We start from the raw sequence: 14,162 nt of genomic DNA on the forward strand, positions 1-14,162 counted from the left end.
TTTTTATGAACTCCTTCTCCCATTACTTTATGTCAGAATGATTTCAGTCATGCATCAAGTTAACACCAGAGCCCAACCGACACATCGGTTTGGTCGATAAGATTGCCATGGGCCGTTATGCAGCCAATGTGTAATCGGACCCTACAATTAGCATAGGGCGGGCTTTAGTTAATACATCACTAATAACTCCCATACCTAAAATCTACAATCCTACAAGAGATAAAAATGTACCTTTCTCCGCTCTTTTGCATGTTACGATTATTTCCACTTTGAAACCGAGGATCCCTTTTCATCCCCATCAGAATCGACTGCGCTGGGATTCTGAAGCTGCGTAACTCGGACATCGAGCTGCGCAAGGGAGAGACGGACATTGGCCGCAAGAACACGCGAGTGAGGATGGTGTTCCGTGTGCACATCACCCAGCCCAACGGCAGGACGGTGTCCTTACAGGCTTCCTCCAACCCCATCGAGTGCTGTGAGTCTACCACACTATACGCACGCACGCACACACGCACGCACGCACACACGCACGCACACACACACACACACATGCACACATGCACACATGCACACCTGCACACAAAGACACTTTTGTATCAAGCTTGAATGCACTTACAGTACACATAATATATGGCTTTACTGTATATTCATATTATGAATAACATAAGTACAGCAATAGACACACACACACGCGCGCACACACAATCGCACACACAATCTGGCAAGCTCCGTCTTGGCACGCACATGAGCATGAGGTGGCATCTATTGTCATAATCTAATGAGCCCCGCTACTATTTTATTACCTGACCAAATTCAGTGCCTCTGTACCTAATAAGATTTATATGATCAAAACCAATTTGCCAAGGCAATAGATGCATTGTGCATGATGCCAGACACATGTGTTATCTATCTCACGGTGCATTTTATGACTGCATGCGTAGGTTATTGTGGTAGGGCTCCCCCATTAGCACAGGCTTCTCAAAGGTCGGCTGCCAGGGCCCAGATCTGGCAGGCTTCGACGAACGAATTGAAAGGAACCTCTGTGTCTTTTGTGAGGCAGTCGTCGATATAAGGTGTGATGTAATGTGCACCGTAAGGACTCAACAAAGCTTTAGATGTTGAGAAAGCGCTGGCATCGTGGTTTATTGGCGATGATGCGAGACCCAATGGTAACCTGTAGGGGATTTTAATCATCATGGGACAACCTCTCTTTACCAAAGTGCGAGATTTCTCGACAGCGTTTGTGTGCCAGAGGTTTGCTATTACAGTGTGAAACGTTACAATAAAATGTGTAGGATGCTGGGATTACTACGGATGAAATGCATAGCAATGTGCTCACTGACTCTGCCTGTGAACCGGGTTGCAGTAACCAATGGGTGACTAGCTCGCCGCTTTCATAAAACACAGGGACAGGTGGTGCGTATTGCGTGACTCACCCATAGGCAAAAATAATGACTCTCCGTCTGACTGCGTCACCGCGAAAATATTGTTTTGATCAATCTTTTCCTCTTCTTTTTCGGCATTTCGTATCACAGCTGTTGTCTGAAAACACTTAGCGAGCACTCCTTAAATAGTCATTAGGAAGTTGATAAGCAAGCGAGCTCTAACCAAGAGCTGATGTTCTGCGGCTGTGCGCTGCTCCGGTGGTAACGCCGGAGGTCTGGGAGTGAATGGAGATCAGGCGGTCGGTTCACGTGGGCTTTAATAGAGATCGCTGATGTGCACACACCTTTCGTTGTTCCCCTCAAAACAGTAAGAAAGTAATAGCTATAGTCCTTTTGGTACTTTTAATTCATACTGTATATGCACGGACAGCTACACGGACGTGTGTCAAGACTTCCTCAGCGCGTACTTTCTTAACGTGAATCTGTGTGAGCCGTGCACCCGGCAAACTGGCATTATAATATACAGACTGAGTGTGCTCGTTTTTGTTTTCTACTGTAATCCCTCAAAACAGCCCAGCGCTCAGCTCAGGAGCTTCCCTTGGTGGAGAAGCAGAGTCTGGACAGCTACCCAGCCACGGGGGGCAAGAAGATACTTCTCGGTGGCCTCAACTTCCTCCCTGACTCCAAGGTGGTGTTTGTGGAGAAAGCCCAAGGTAAGACGGAGTCACATAGACTCACTTATTCCTTTATACCTCTCTCCTCTTCCACTCCACTCCACTTTCTCTCTGAATCTCTCTCTCTGAATCTCTCTCTCTCTCTCTCTCTCTCTCTCTCTCTCTCTCTCTCTCTCCATCTATCTCTCTCTCTCTCTTCATTGCGTTCCCTCAGTTTCTCCTCCCGTCAAAATAGAGCGGGTCTTGCCAGGGAGCCACATGTGGTGTGCATTAAGGCACTATATTTTTAACCAAAGCGTATTTACATTTGCTGAAGTTTCCATTGCCTGTTCACTGACGCTCACCACAAGTTAAGGAATGAATCACAACCGGGGCATGTGCACTGTCTCTCTCCTTCCCTCACTCTCACTCTCTGTCTTTCTTCCCTTCTCACTCCTTTTCACCCTCTCTTCCAGCTGCAGCACTCTGCTCCTCCTATTTCACCATCTTCTTACTCTCCATCTAGAGTATAGCCTCTCAATGCAGAGGCCTGGGCCCTCAGCTCTCCATCATCAGTGAATCATGGTTAGCGTTCCTGTTCTTCATATTGTGGCCGTATGCTTCCTCCCTGCGTGGGAGGCAGCAATGACGAAGGCACCGGTGATCAAGTTTACCAATGGTCATTTCCTTGATGGCTCCCAGGGAATCACAGGAAAAGGTCAAAAATGGTGGCACCTAGCAGAGCCTGATTGATTGTAAAAACAGTGGCGATGATAATTCTGATGATGGTGATGATGAGCTGGAAGTAAAAATGCCACTAGAAAAGGAGGAAGGACAAACTGTTGTTTTGTCTTTGTTGATTGAAGAGAAAGTTTCCCCAGTTAGGGTAAGATTAGAGCTAAAGATTCAGTGGTGTATTGCTGTCTGCTGTTATAATTGTATTAAAGGTGGAGTAAGTGATAATTTAAAGAAATAAGTCTGAAATATTGCTGTATTCTTTTAGCAGTCATTGCTATGTTTGTTCAGTAACAGGGTTATCCATTCTGGTCTGGATACCAATTTGGATACCAATTTTGGGATCCGCACGTAATGCCGACGGAGCATTATAGTCTGACATGCGCTGCTCCCGTGCTTGCGGTTATGGTTAGGTTAGGGTTTGAGGTAGGTTGTCGTTTGTCGGACCAATGACTGGTCGGAACTAAGTACTGCACCCAGAATTAAATGTAGTGTAAGTAATATTGTTTTAGTTAAAACGAAAAGCTTTTGTATTAAAATGTTATAAAGCTCTGACCGTCCAGCTCTTTAATAAACTATAAAAAAAAAAGTTTTTGTAATTTTAGCCAATCGAGAGTACCCATCTATCAGCTTCATTGTTCATCCTAAAACAATATTACTTACACTACATTTAATTCTCACATAAGTGAGGATCAGCGACACTAATTCTGGTCTTGTAATGTAGGCTACAACATTCCCTATACGTGTCTATTGTCTACATACTGTAGTACTGTAGTCTTTCCAACCACACAGCAAAATGTAGAGCATTAACTTTACTCTGCTGAAAGAGATCTTGGTCTCGGTTCCATTTGCGTATACTTACAGTTAAAGTTAAATTAACCCTATAGATTTGACTGTGCAAGGGGGTTGTAACCCAGGAGGAGTATAGATTGGACATCCTGTTCAGGTCAGGAAAAACCATAACTTTAATAGAAGGAAGATGGGGTTATTTGATATGTTTGGTTCTAACTTCATGGCCAGTGTCACAGCTGTAAAGGGCATTGCAGTGAGTTCCCTGTCAGGTGTTGCTCCTAATCTCGGAAAATGGGGGTTGGCCAGTGTTCTTTAGTGGCTTTAGCAGTATACAGTACATGAGGAGACTCCCTGCCGTGCAATCAGCTCTTCCTCATACCCCCAATTACCCCCAATCGCCCTAATGTGCCCCAAAAGTCTCCCTTGACCTCAGAACACCAGTTGTGGGCAGTGGTAACTACATTTACTTTTTTTTACTCTGCGATATTTCAAATACAAATATTGTACTTTTAACTACACCAGATTTCTATGTTAGGGATCCTAACAGAAATGACAGAAATACGAATATTTATTTATTTATTTATTTTTTCTGAAGGTCTATGCAATGCATTTATATAAAAAAGAGCATGTACTTTGTAATATATCTAATATACTTGAGCATTTTACTTGAGTATACTTTGTCCACCACTGGAGAACACCCCTCAAGCCCTTAGAGCCGGCCGGGGTTAAGGGTGAGAGCGAGGGGCAATGGTAGGGCAGCTTTAGTTGTTAATGTGTTGGGGGGCCTCCCTGTCTCCACTTAGTCACAGAGGGGATCCCCGGAGAGGAGAGGAAAGCCCTTCTGACACACCTTCTCTGTTCCACCCGCTGCCTCCTGCCTTCTCCTTGACCCCTACCGGCTTGTATTTCCCGCTTTCATTTATTGCTTCTGTTTCTTTCTCGCTTTCTCTCTCTCTCGTTCTCTCTGGTGGACCGCTTCCTTCTTATGCCATGGGTGGACGATCTCTTATTTCTCTGCTCCTCCACTCCTGCACACGCTCATACCCCTCCTCTCACCTATACCCCTGATACCCGCTAAAGACATTAGCCTGTGTGAGGAGTTCTGAGCTGGTGGGATCCCCGCACTCCTGCCTACCATCAACATTTCAGTGGTTTGTTTTTCGTCTCTGCGGCACAGAGAACGACTGAGAGACAGACAAAGAGAGGGAGAGATGGAGAAAGGGAGGGAGAGAGAGAGATATTTCCGAGAAGGTATGCAAGGAAAGGGATTCCTTTCATGCCCCCCTCCCTCCCTTTCTGTCTGTCTGTCTTGTCTGTCTGACTACTTTGTCTACTCTTATGTAAGTTTTAATGACCCACCACTTCCAGGGTCTCAAGTCAAAAGCCCATTACAGATGTACACACACACACGCGCACGCACGCACGCACATACGCATGCACGCACACACGCACGCAGACACTCACACATCATCCACTAATGGTCACTAACTATGAGCTAATACTGTAGGAGTGTGGAAAAGTACTTATGACCTAAATATACGGCAGAATATTGTGCTTTGGCTTCACAATCAGAGGATCATGAACCTCTTATTGTTGATTTAGGAGAACAAAGCGGGACGAAGAAAAAAGGCACCAATAAAATATAATTATATTACCGATTTTATTCTATAACTGTCATGTTATTTTCCTCTGGAAAAGTTCATGACTAAATGTCCCCCATGAAAGGCAGAGCATCACACTTACAATAGTTACTGCTCACTTACATACAGTAAAATTGTGTGCACGCACGCAAGCACTCACGGACACATAAAGAACCACTCAGACATATTTATGCACACATTCACCAAATGCACCACGTGCACAGACCACACAGAAATATGCACGCGCTCAAACACATATAGAAAGAGAGAAACACGCACGCACACACTCTATACACACACACACACACACACACACACACGCACACGCACACACAGACACACACACACACACGCACGCGCACACGCACACAGATACAACACAACACCAATCACTGCTGTTGCCGCAGTGGTGACAGCCATTACTGGTGCAGCCATCAAAGGTCAGGACAGAGGCTCGCTTTCCAAGACTGACTCCAATAAACACCTCCCAGAAAATTCCACAAATCCTGAGAAACAGCAGCCGACGACCCCTCCACTGCATTCTAATCCAACTTGTGTGAATAATTGCAGTTAACGTCATTTGACCAAGAGTGACATCTCACGGAACGAACCAACGGCTAGCATGGAACATTATAAATACTGTAGGCCTGCATGAAATGAATTGAGTATGAACTATGAATAATATCTATTTGGATTTGTCATCCAATGCATTTTACCTTTACAGAAACAAATGTCATTCTGTACAACAAAGGAAAAAAACCAAGGCACTCTTCTGGTGAAAAGGTTTAAAACATTCTGTTTTTTTTTTTGTCTTTTTTTAATGGCACGAATACATGAATGGAAAACAACTTTTTTCTATTAACAGCTGATGTTCTGTTTGTCTTTCGCTGTCACCTCGTCCTTGTGCATCTCTGTCACTAGCTCCCGTGTGTTGTTTTGCTTGTCTCCCATCTCCCCTCTGGGAAGGGCCCGGGTATCAAATGAGCAGAGCTCCTGGATGATGCCACTGTGGGAGACCTTAATGTGCCCTGAAAAATAATTACTTCTACGTTTCAAATGCCAAAGCCATATCCCCACTGCTCTGTATACCAGCAACGGCATGATGTTGACTGATGCAAACTCTGTTCTCTGTGTGTGTGTGCGTGCGCGTTGTGTGCCATGTTTGTGTGTGTTTAGTTGTTAGCCCACGGGCCTGTTTGCCTGTTCAGTAGGAAGTGTTTTCAGTGAGTCATCTGTAAGGGATTCCCTGTAGAGGGCTGAAACGGAACAGACGAGACCCTCACAGGAGAGGAGAGGAATATAGCAAAGTTGAGATAAATGGGAAATAAAATGGAAAAATATAAATATAAAATAATATAAAACAAAATTGTTACCAGCCTTAAATCCCACTGCCTAAGTGAATGAATTACTATTGACCCTTTGGGAAAAATCCCAACAAAGGATGTCCCGTTGGAAAGTCTTTCCACCACCAAAAACAAACAAGGAAAAACAAAAAACAATATTCCGTTATTTAGTTATTGGCAATTGAATATGGCTTGTTTTCACCAAAAGCGCAATCTGCGAATTTGGGGCAGTATTATGCGTGTCTTAAGTACCAGGTCTTATGATTTAACTTAAGACCTGGAGGCGTGGTCAATGCTGTTTGGCCACTCAGAATAGCCAAATGGCATTGATCACGCCTCCAGGTCTTAAGTTAAGTAATAAGACCTGGTACTTAAGACACGCATAATACTGCCCATAGTGTCTTTAGCGTCTTCTCTGAGAGTCATAGCCTATCGGTACCCAGGCTTTTATTTTCATTCGCATTCGGCTCAAAAGGAAAAGCCTGGGGAAACCCATTGCAAAATGTGGCATAGGAAGGACACTTCCTTGTATTTCGCTAACCAATAACAGTGCAGAGGGGCGTCGCTCCACATTTGGTGACATCAGTGTTCTCTGCTGGCGGGTGCTCAGATCGGTGAACCAATGGGATCCACCGCCTGTTTTTGACCGGCACCCGCCCCTCCAGACCAGAAATCACACAGGCTGGGCCAGGCTATGGGGCCCTCTAGCGTAATCAGATCTACGTCACCAGGTGACGTAGCGTCCATGGCAGTCCAGCGTTGGGTTTGAGAGTGAGACTACGTAGATCTACGTCGCGTTGGCAGTCAATGTGTACTACAGTGTCTACCATTGTCTGCTGTCTCAGTAATATATGTAATGCATTTTTGTATGCATAAAATCACTCGTACTGTAGGTGAATAGTTTTTATACCATCAAACCATTGATGTGTACAGTATGTTGTATCTCTTCTCTGTACCATCAGTGGATCTTAACCTTAGCTAACCCTAACACAGACCACACCCATCAGAAGGGTTTTGATAATTAGGATGTAGCAAGATAATAATTGACTCTTTACACTTTCATCTCTTCATTGTTATGCTGCAAAGCAAACAGTCTTTTTGGCAGTAATTATTGTGTTTTTTTTTTTATCTCTTTAAAAATAATTATATTTTCCTCTGTATCTAGGAGACTTTCCATCTTCTTTTGTGTTTCAGATTTGCATCTATTTCGATATGTGGGCACACTCTATTGTATAGAGTAAATGTCTGCGCGTGCACGCCTGTGTGTGTGTGTGTGTGTGTGTGTGTGTGTGTGTGTGTGTGTGTGTGTGTGTGTGTGTGTGTGTGTGTGTGTGTGTGTGTGTGTGTGTGTGTGTGTGTGTGTGTGTGTGTGTGTGTGTGTGTGTGTGTGTGTGAGTGTGTTTTTTTTTGTTTAGCCTGGCACTGGAGCAGAAGCACATACCTGGCGCACCTCGTGGAGTGTGTGTTCTGGCTTGCCCTGCTTTCCGTGGATGGAAGGAGTGATCGAGGCAGGGAAAAAGAGAGAGAGAGGGGGGGGGGGGGGTAGCTGGGGAAAGCCTACACTGTCTCTGACTCAGAGGGGGAGGGAAGGGGAGGGAATTCCCTGGTGAGCGGGATAGTTTTTACATCTGGCCCTACTGGAGGACTGCCTGCAGGACTACAACAGGGGAGAAAGTTAGCCTAGACTACGACACAAAACTAGCACTTAGGGAGATATCAGCTACTGTACACTGTGTGTCAGTCCACCACCCTCCACTCAGGACTGTAGACAACCAACAATGAGCCCACAACATGGGCCTCATTCATAGTTAAGAAACAAACAAACAAACAAGAAATTGACTTGAAAGTCATTATTTATCAGCTTGCATTCCAATCCCTTGCATATTGTATAGTGGGGCTTTTTGCACTGCAGTCTATAGTCATGGTGCGGCGTGGAAGAGGAGAGCGGGCTTAGTGTCCCATTGGCCGTGGGGCTTAGTGTCCCATTGGCCGTATAGGGCTACTCTCCCATTGGCTTAGAGGCCAGCCAATCACGGAAATATCGCCACTAGACCACGTGACTAGACTAGAAAGTCTCATCATTGATCAGCTCTGCAAGCTGATAAAAATACTACTCTGTCTGAACTAACCAACTAGAGTAAATACTCTACAAAAACTCTGAGGTTTAATTAAACTCTGAGCCTAGAATTGTTGTATTAATGTTTTCCCACTCAGTTGAAATAAGTGTAGCAGTCTTGTTTATTCACCATCCTCCAGCTGGGCCTTGGGCAGGTCTCCACACATCTCGCGTCGTGATCCAGCTATCACACCAGTGAGACATCTAGACTGTCCTCCAGCCTCCACCTCCACCTGAGGCTAGGAGTGCCACGAGAACACCCTAACACCAAATTCACACCAGACAGTGTTATTGGATTTGCTCTGAATGTTTTTTCTGCTAAACGGGTGTGTACAAAACGTCTGACACACCCCACATCACCTTGGTGCATGCCTGACATCGCCTATAGTCCATGACTAGTTTACACCACAAAGAGTTTTGGATGGGTTGCCAATATGTCTCAGAGTACAATTTGTTTTGCTGGCTCCACCTCATGTCGCAACTAATAATCTATCTATAAATGCACCAAGTCTCTGTCTGTATGTACGTCTGTAATCAAATTCGACACACGCGTTCCACACCCCCACAGGGAGTGCAGTGCCCGGTGTCGAGTCGGTCGGACCCACGGTTGTCCAGAACCGCCACAAAAGGCCTCTGTCCGGGCCAGACTCCATATTTGGGCATGCCTGACAAAGAACTCCATATATGGGCATAAAAGGGGACACAGCTGACATCACTGCATAGACTCCATATTTGGGCATGCCTGACAAAGAACTCCGTACGGGCATAGAAGGGACACATACGTAATAACTTATTGCACAGTGCCAGTGCAATAATTGCAACCGAAGGTCGCAGTTATTGTTAACTATGGAATCGTGCATTTACCGTCAGTGTGTTGGTCGAGCACCATACCGGTATATGGTGCCCAGGTCTCGTGACATCATGTGCGGAGACCCTGATGTCATAGTAAATGCGACCTGCTGTTGCAGTTAAGCCCATATATGGAGATCCCTGTCATCAATATTGGCCAGCAACTCTACATCTGATCTCAAACCTTAAACCCTTAGATCTCCATATATGGATATGTGTCAGAACCTGTTCTTCAAACTCTAGACGGGCCTGCCCCAAAGTTATTAGTGCAGCCGCAACTATAACAACTTTATTAGAAAAACAAAACACTAAGAAGAGGGAATAAAATCAATAACATTGATTTTAATCCCTAGAGTCTCTAGACAATGGCTGGAACCGCACACATTTTCTCAGAACGCGGAAGTGAAATAGCGGTCATGGTGTGAATTCAGCGTAATGACACAGCAGGAGCGTGACCTCCCCCTCCACTCTTAGTTACAGATCTACAGGTTGGATTTGCTGCATGGGGAGGAGGAATCCATTCCTCAGCTTTTGATATCCCTCCTCTGGTGATAGATGTTCTTCTCGCCAGTGGTGATATGTTTTATCCTTGCTTCTGTTCAGACTGAATTAAATACATGCGTTTATTATGTCTGATGCGTTTGAATTTATGTTAATAGCACAATTTAACCGTTTAATAAAAAAAATCACATTCGTGAAGTGAGGGGCGCTCTTATCTTCATCATCATACATCACATCCCGTGCTCAGCCAATCAAATCATCACATTCTGTGGTACAAACATACACAAAGCTGGCCATAGGAGGGGATAGCGCCCCTCAAAAAAGCATGTTAACAACATTAACCCTGGCATTCCAAAATCTCAGATCAATGTGTTGTGAAGTGACACTTTCATTGTGAGCTTGTAGATAAGATCAGCTTGTTTTTCACCTCCTATATAAAGGTTTAATGTTTGTTTTTCCTTAGACAAACATTAAATGCCATTAACAATGAACAGAGTTTAATGTTAAGAGTGCCCTACACTTCACACGGATGTGATTTCATTTTTGCTAATTGGCATAACAAAGAAGTAGCCTACCTACATAGACCTTATGTGGTTGAAAATAATGTAACACAATGTCCGCCTTTGTGTTTTGTTGTTTTTGTATTTAAAAAAATCTAACCTACATGGCACCACGCCGCTTACTCAGATCACAGAAGCAGAATAGCAGCCATGGTGTGAAATTAGTGTAATGCCGCAGCAGCAGCATAAAATCTTCCTCCACCCTTAGATCCACGTCTGATCTGTGAACTGTGGCTTTCTAATCTCCGCCAGGAGATTCCTGCATTCGCTTGGCACAACCCAAGGCTCCAGACTGGAATGCCAACTCGTGAATGTTGCATTGTAGTTGATAATCTATGCAATGCATGTAATACATCTTCTTCAGTGGATGTGTTAGTCACACCAACATTGTTTTTATGAAGTAGTTGTGTTCTTATTGATTGAGATGATAAAGATCGATTCGTCCATTTTAGAGACAAGCCTACTGTAAATTGTTCATTGCTTTGTATTGCCAAGAATCCTCTTGTGGAGGACTCACGTAGCGAATTCTGGGCAGTGAAAAGCAAACAACTTACGTACATGTAAAAAACCTGTGATTGAATGGTGATACAAGCGTAATTGAGCCAAGGAATTAACATTCACCCCTTGTGGATAACAAGGGAATTGGAATGATAGAAATCTGTGAATGGTGGTAGATAATGAATGTGTATGAGAGAGACAGGGACAGGGGACAGGGTGACGATATACACCTGGTGAACATGGGCATGTGAGGGGGAAGGGGGGTGGGGGGTACTGTTACCTGACTGGGAAGACTCTGGAAGAGTTGGGACTGACATGCAAAGGTCCGACGGGCTTGGGAATCGAATCCGGGACTTGCTGTCCGGCATCAGAACCTATATGTAGTACATACTTTAACCACTAGGGCATGCGCACCTGACTGCTTCATATGCGTGTTACAGTATACTGCAGGGTTCCCCAATTAATTTTCCTCGAGGGCCATATTTTGACTAGGGTACCAGGCTGGGGGCCGAGTCCGCACGCGTGAGGTCGAGGTCTTGCCTCGACCCCATTTGAAAAGGATGCCCAGTTTGACATGCATAGGCTACTGACCCCCATTTAATGCCATTTAATTCTTCCGCGGGCCGCCAGGGGGCGCTCCGCGGGCCGCAAATGGCCCGCGGGCCGCCTATTGGGGAACCCTGGTATACTGTATGTTGCAATGTCCCAAGCTTATAAGTACTAACATGAGTCAGTTTAGGATGTGGGTATCATCTGCTGTAAGTATACAGCAAACGTAGAAAACCTATCACTTCATAATGCTGTTTTGCCAAATTGTATTCAAGGTTCAAGGTTTCTTTAGTGGTTACATGTTTGTGTGAGTACAGAAGAGTACAATTATTTTCTTCTGGTTTCCTCAGAAATTGCAGCAGCAGCATCAGACATCTACTACAGGTGGATGATGTACTCCACAGTCAAACGTCTTTTGATGTACGTTTTCAAGGTCCACGTCTATTCGATGCAGACGAATAGATCAAGGACTTTGAAGTCTGTCTTATTTGCTAGAAGCAGCGCTCTGGACTATCCTCCTTACGTCATTATTGTTGAATGTTTTCATGTTTACAGCTTGATGCCGGCTTTAGATGCTCCCTTTTTTCTCTCCATCTACAGTCAAGGCCGTCATTTCCACTCAAGCCTGTTTAATTTGTAGCAGATTCACTAGCACCTACTGTATCTCAGGCTGCAGCAGCCACCAGAAGGGCCCATGTGTGTTTCAGAGCGGGTCGGGACTCACCCCTGGTGCGGGTCACCAGGGGTGGGTCGGGACTCACCCTTGGTGCGGGTCACCAGGGAACGCCTTTGACCTTCTTGGCTTTGCTCTGTGTCCCGCACCCCCAAGTTAACTGCCCTGAAAATATGCATGTAAAATTAGTGCAGTATTTTATTTTCGAGCCAGGAAACACCAGCAAAGACGCTGGTTCCAAAATGGAAAATAAACTTGCTGTATATAAAAACCAAAAAAAAAAAAAAATCTCTGGAAAAGAGACAGAGCTACAGAATAAGGCTGGATTGTTTCAAGAGAGAAAGAGAGCCTCCACAATTAAGCCTGCCTGAATCATATTTTCCATTCCCAAAAACCACCAAAGTGAACATTCTTTGGACAGCATTTAGTTGTTGTGTTTTTGGAACGCCCCTTTCCTCACGTTTTTGGTAGGAGGAGAATGCACCTCCGCTCAATGATGTAAAAAATAATAATAATAATAAATAAAAAAGCCTTCTAGGTCGCCACAAGGACAAGGATGTCTATGATTAGCTAACAGTGGCTCCTTAATACATGAGTGGTCTTACTGAGCACTGTGGTTGTACTGCGTCTTTCTCCACTTACCAGGGCCAAGCAATCAACGGAAATAAAACAAATGGGAGGATTTGTTTATGTGCTATTTAAGAGCAACGTGGTGGTTGCTGTGCTATTACTAAATAAACAACAAATATTGTTGCCAAGAAATGAAATAACATTTGAGTCCTGTTTTTAATTGTGGTTCAAATGGTAGAAAACCTCACCCAAATGCGCAGCGCTGCCTGTCTAATGACCTGATGAATGAGTGTGTTCTCTTGGCTCGTTGTCTGCATTAGCGTTGAGACTTTCGTGGACGCTTCTGACAACTGAGTCATGTGCAGCAACAGACAGCTGGTCCATTCACCCTTGAGTACACAGACAATGACAAGTGTGTGTGAGTGTGTATGCATGCGTGCGTGCGTGCGTGCATGTGTGTGCAATGTGTGCCCATATAGTTGCATACGTGTCTGTGATGTGTGTGCAAGCACGTGTGCATTCCTGCACATGTGTGCACCACTGTTTAGTTGATATTACGCAGGGAGTTTACTAAATATGAGGAGCTTTAATCGATGGAAAGTGTAAATCCCAACGGTCGAGTGTGTGTGTGTGTCCGTGTGCAGTGCATGCATCTGCATGCATGTGTGTGCTCCAAGACTCAAGAGTGCCGTATCTCTATCTGTGCACATATGCGTGTGTGCATGTACTTTTTTTGTGTGTGCGCGTGCTATGTGTGGGCGGAGGCTCTGAAGAAGGAGGTGTTGTCGGGAACAGACGTGTTTTGCAGATGTTGCAGCAGGGAAGGAGCAGGAGCGGAAAGTTCTGCGGTTATCAGTCCTACGGCACTCTCTGACTTGCAAAGGTATGCCACATGTGGCAGCATCCCACTACAGGCTGAGGTGAAAAACAGAAGTGGACGAGGTTACTCTTGGTTATTCTGACGGAGCGGTTATAGACATGGACAGATGAAGCGTGTGTGTGTGTGTGTGTGTGTGTGTGTGTGTGTGTGTGTGTGTGTGTGTGTGTGTGTGTGTGTGTGTGTGTGTGTGTGTGTGTGTGTGTGTGTGTGTGTGTGTGTGTGTGTGTGTGTGTGTGTGTGTGTGTGTGTGTGTGTGTGTGTGTGTGGGGGGGGGGGGGGGTAGCGGGGGAGGTGAAATAGAGAAAGGTAAAGAGAGGGAGAGGGAAAGGAAGGAAGGAAGGACGAAAAGCTTGAAAAACATGTTTACTGGTGGAAGGTTGACGTCGGAGTGTAAGGTTTCCCTCTTGGAGAGACTCCC

General features: G+C 45.0%; 1 protein-coding gene across 4 annotated transcripts in view; it reads left to right on the forward strand.

Moving 5' to 3' along the window:
- Positions 1-14,162, forward strand: part of LOC306924151 (nuclear factor of activated T-cells, cytoplasmic 1-like) — a 178,506-nt gene that overhangs the window by 125,802 nt on the left and 38,542 nt on the right. For all 4 annotated transcript variants that reach the window (XM_079502523.1, XM_079502524.1, XM_079502522.1 and 1 more), the window contains 2 exons: positions 303-475; positions 1,958-2,098. In XM_079502523.1, coding sequence (XP_079358649.1) covers positions 303-475; positions 1,958-2,098 — 314 coding nt within the window. The remainder of the gene's footprint in view (positions 1-302; positions 476-1,957; positions 2,099-14,162) is intronic.

Source organism: Electrona antarctica (genome assembly GCF_951216825.1).
Source record: "Electrona antarctica genome assembly, chromosome: 6".
In the NCBI taxonomy this organism is placed as follows: domain Eukaryota; kingdom Metazoa; phylum Chordata; class Actinopteri; order Myctophiformes; family Myctophidae; genus Electrona; species Electrona antarctica.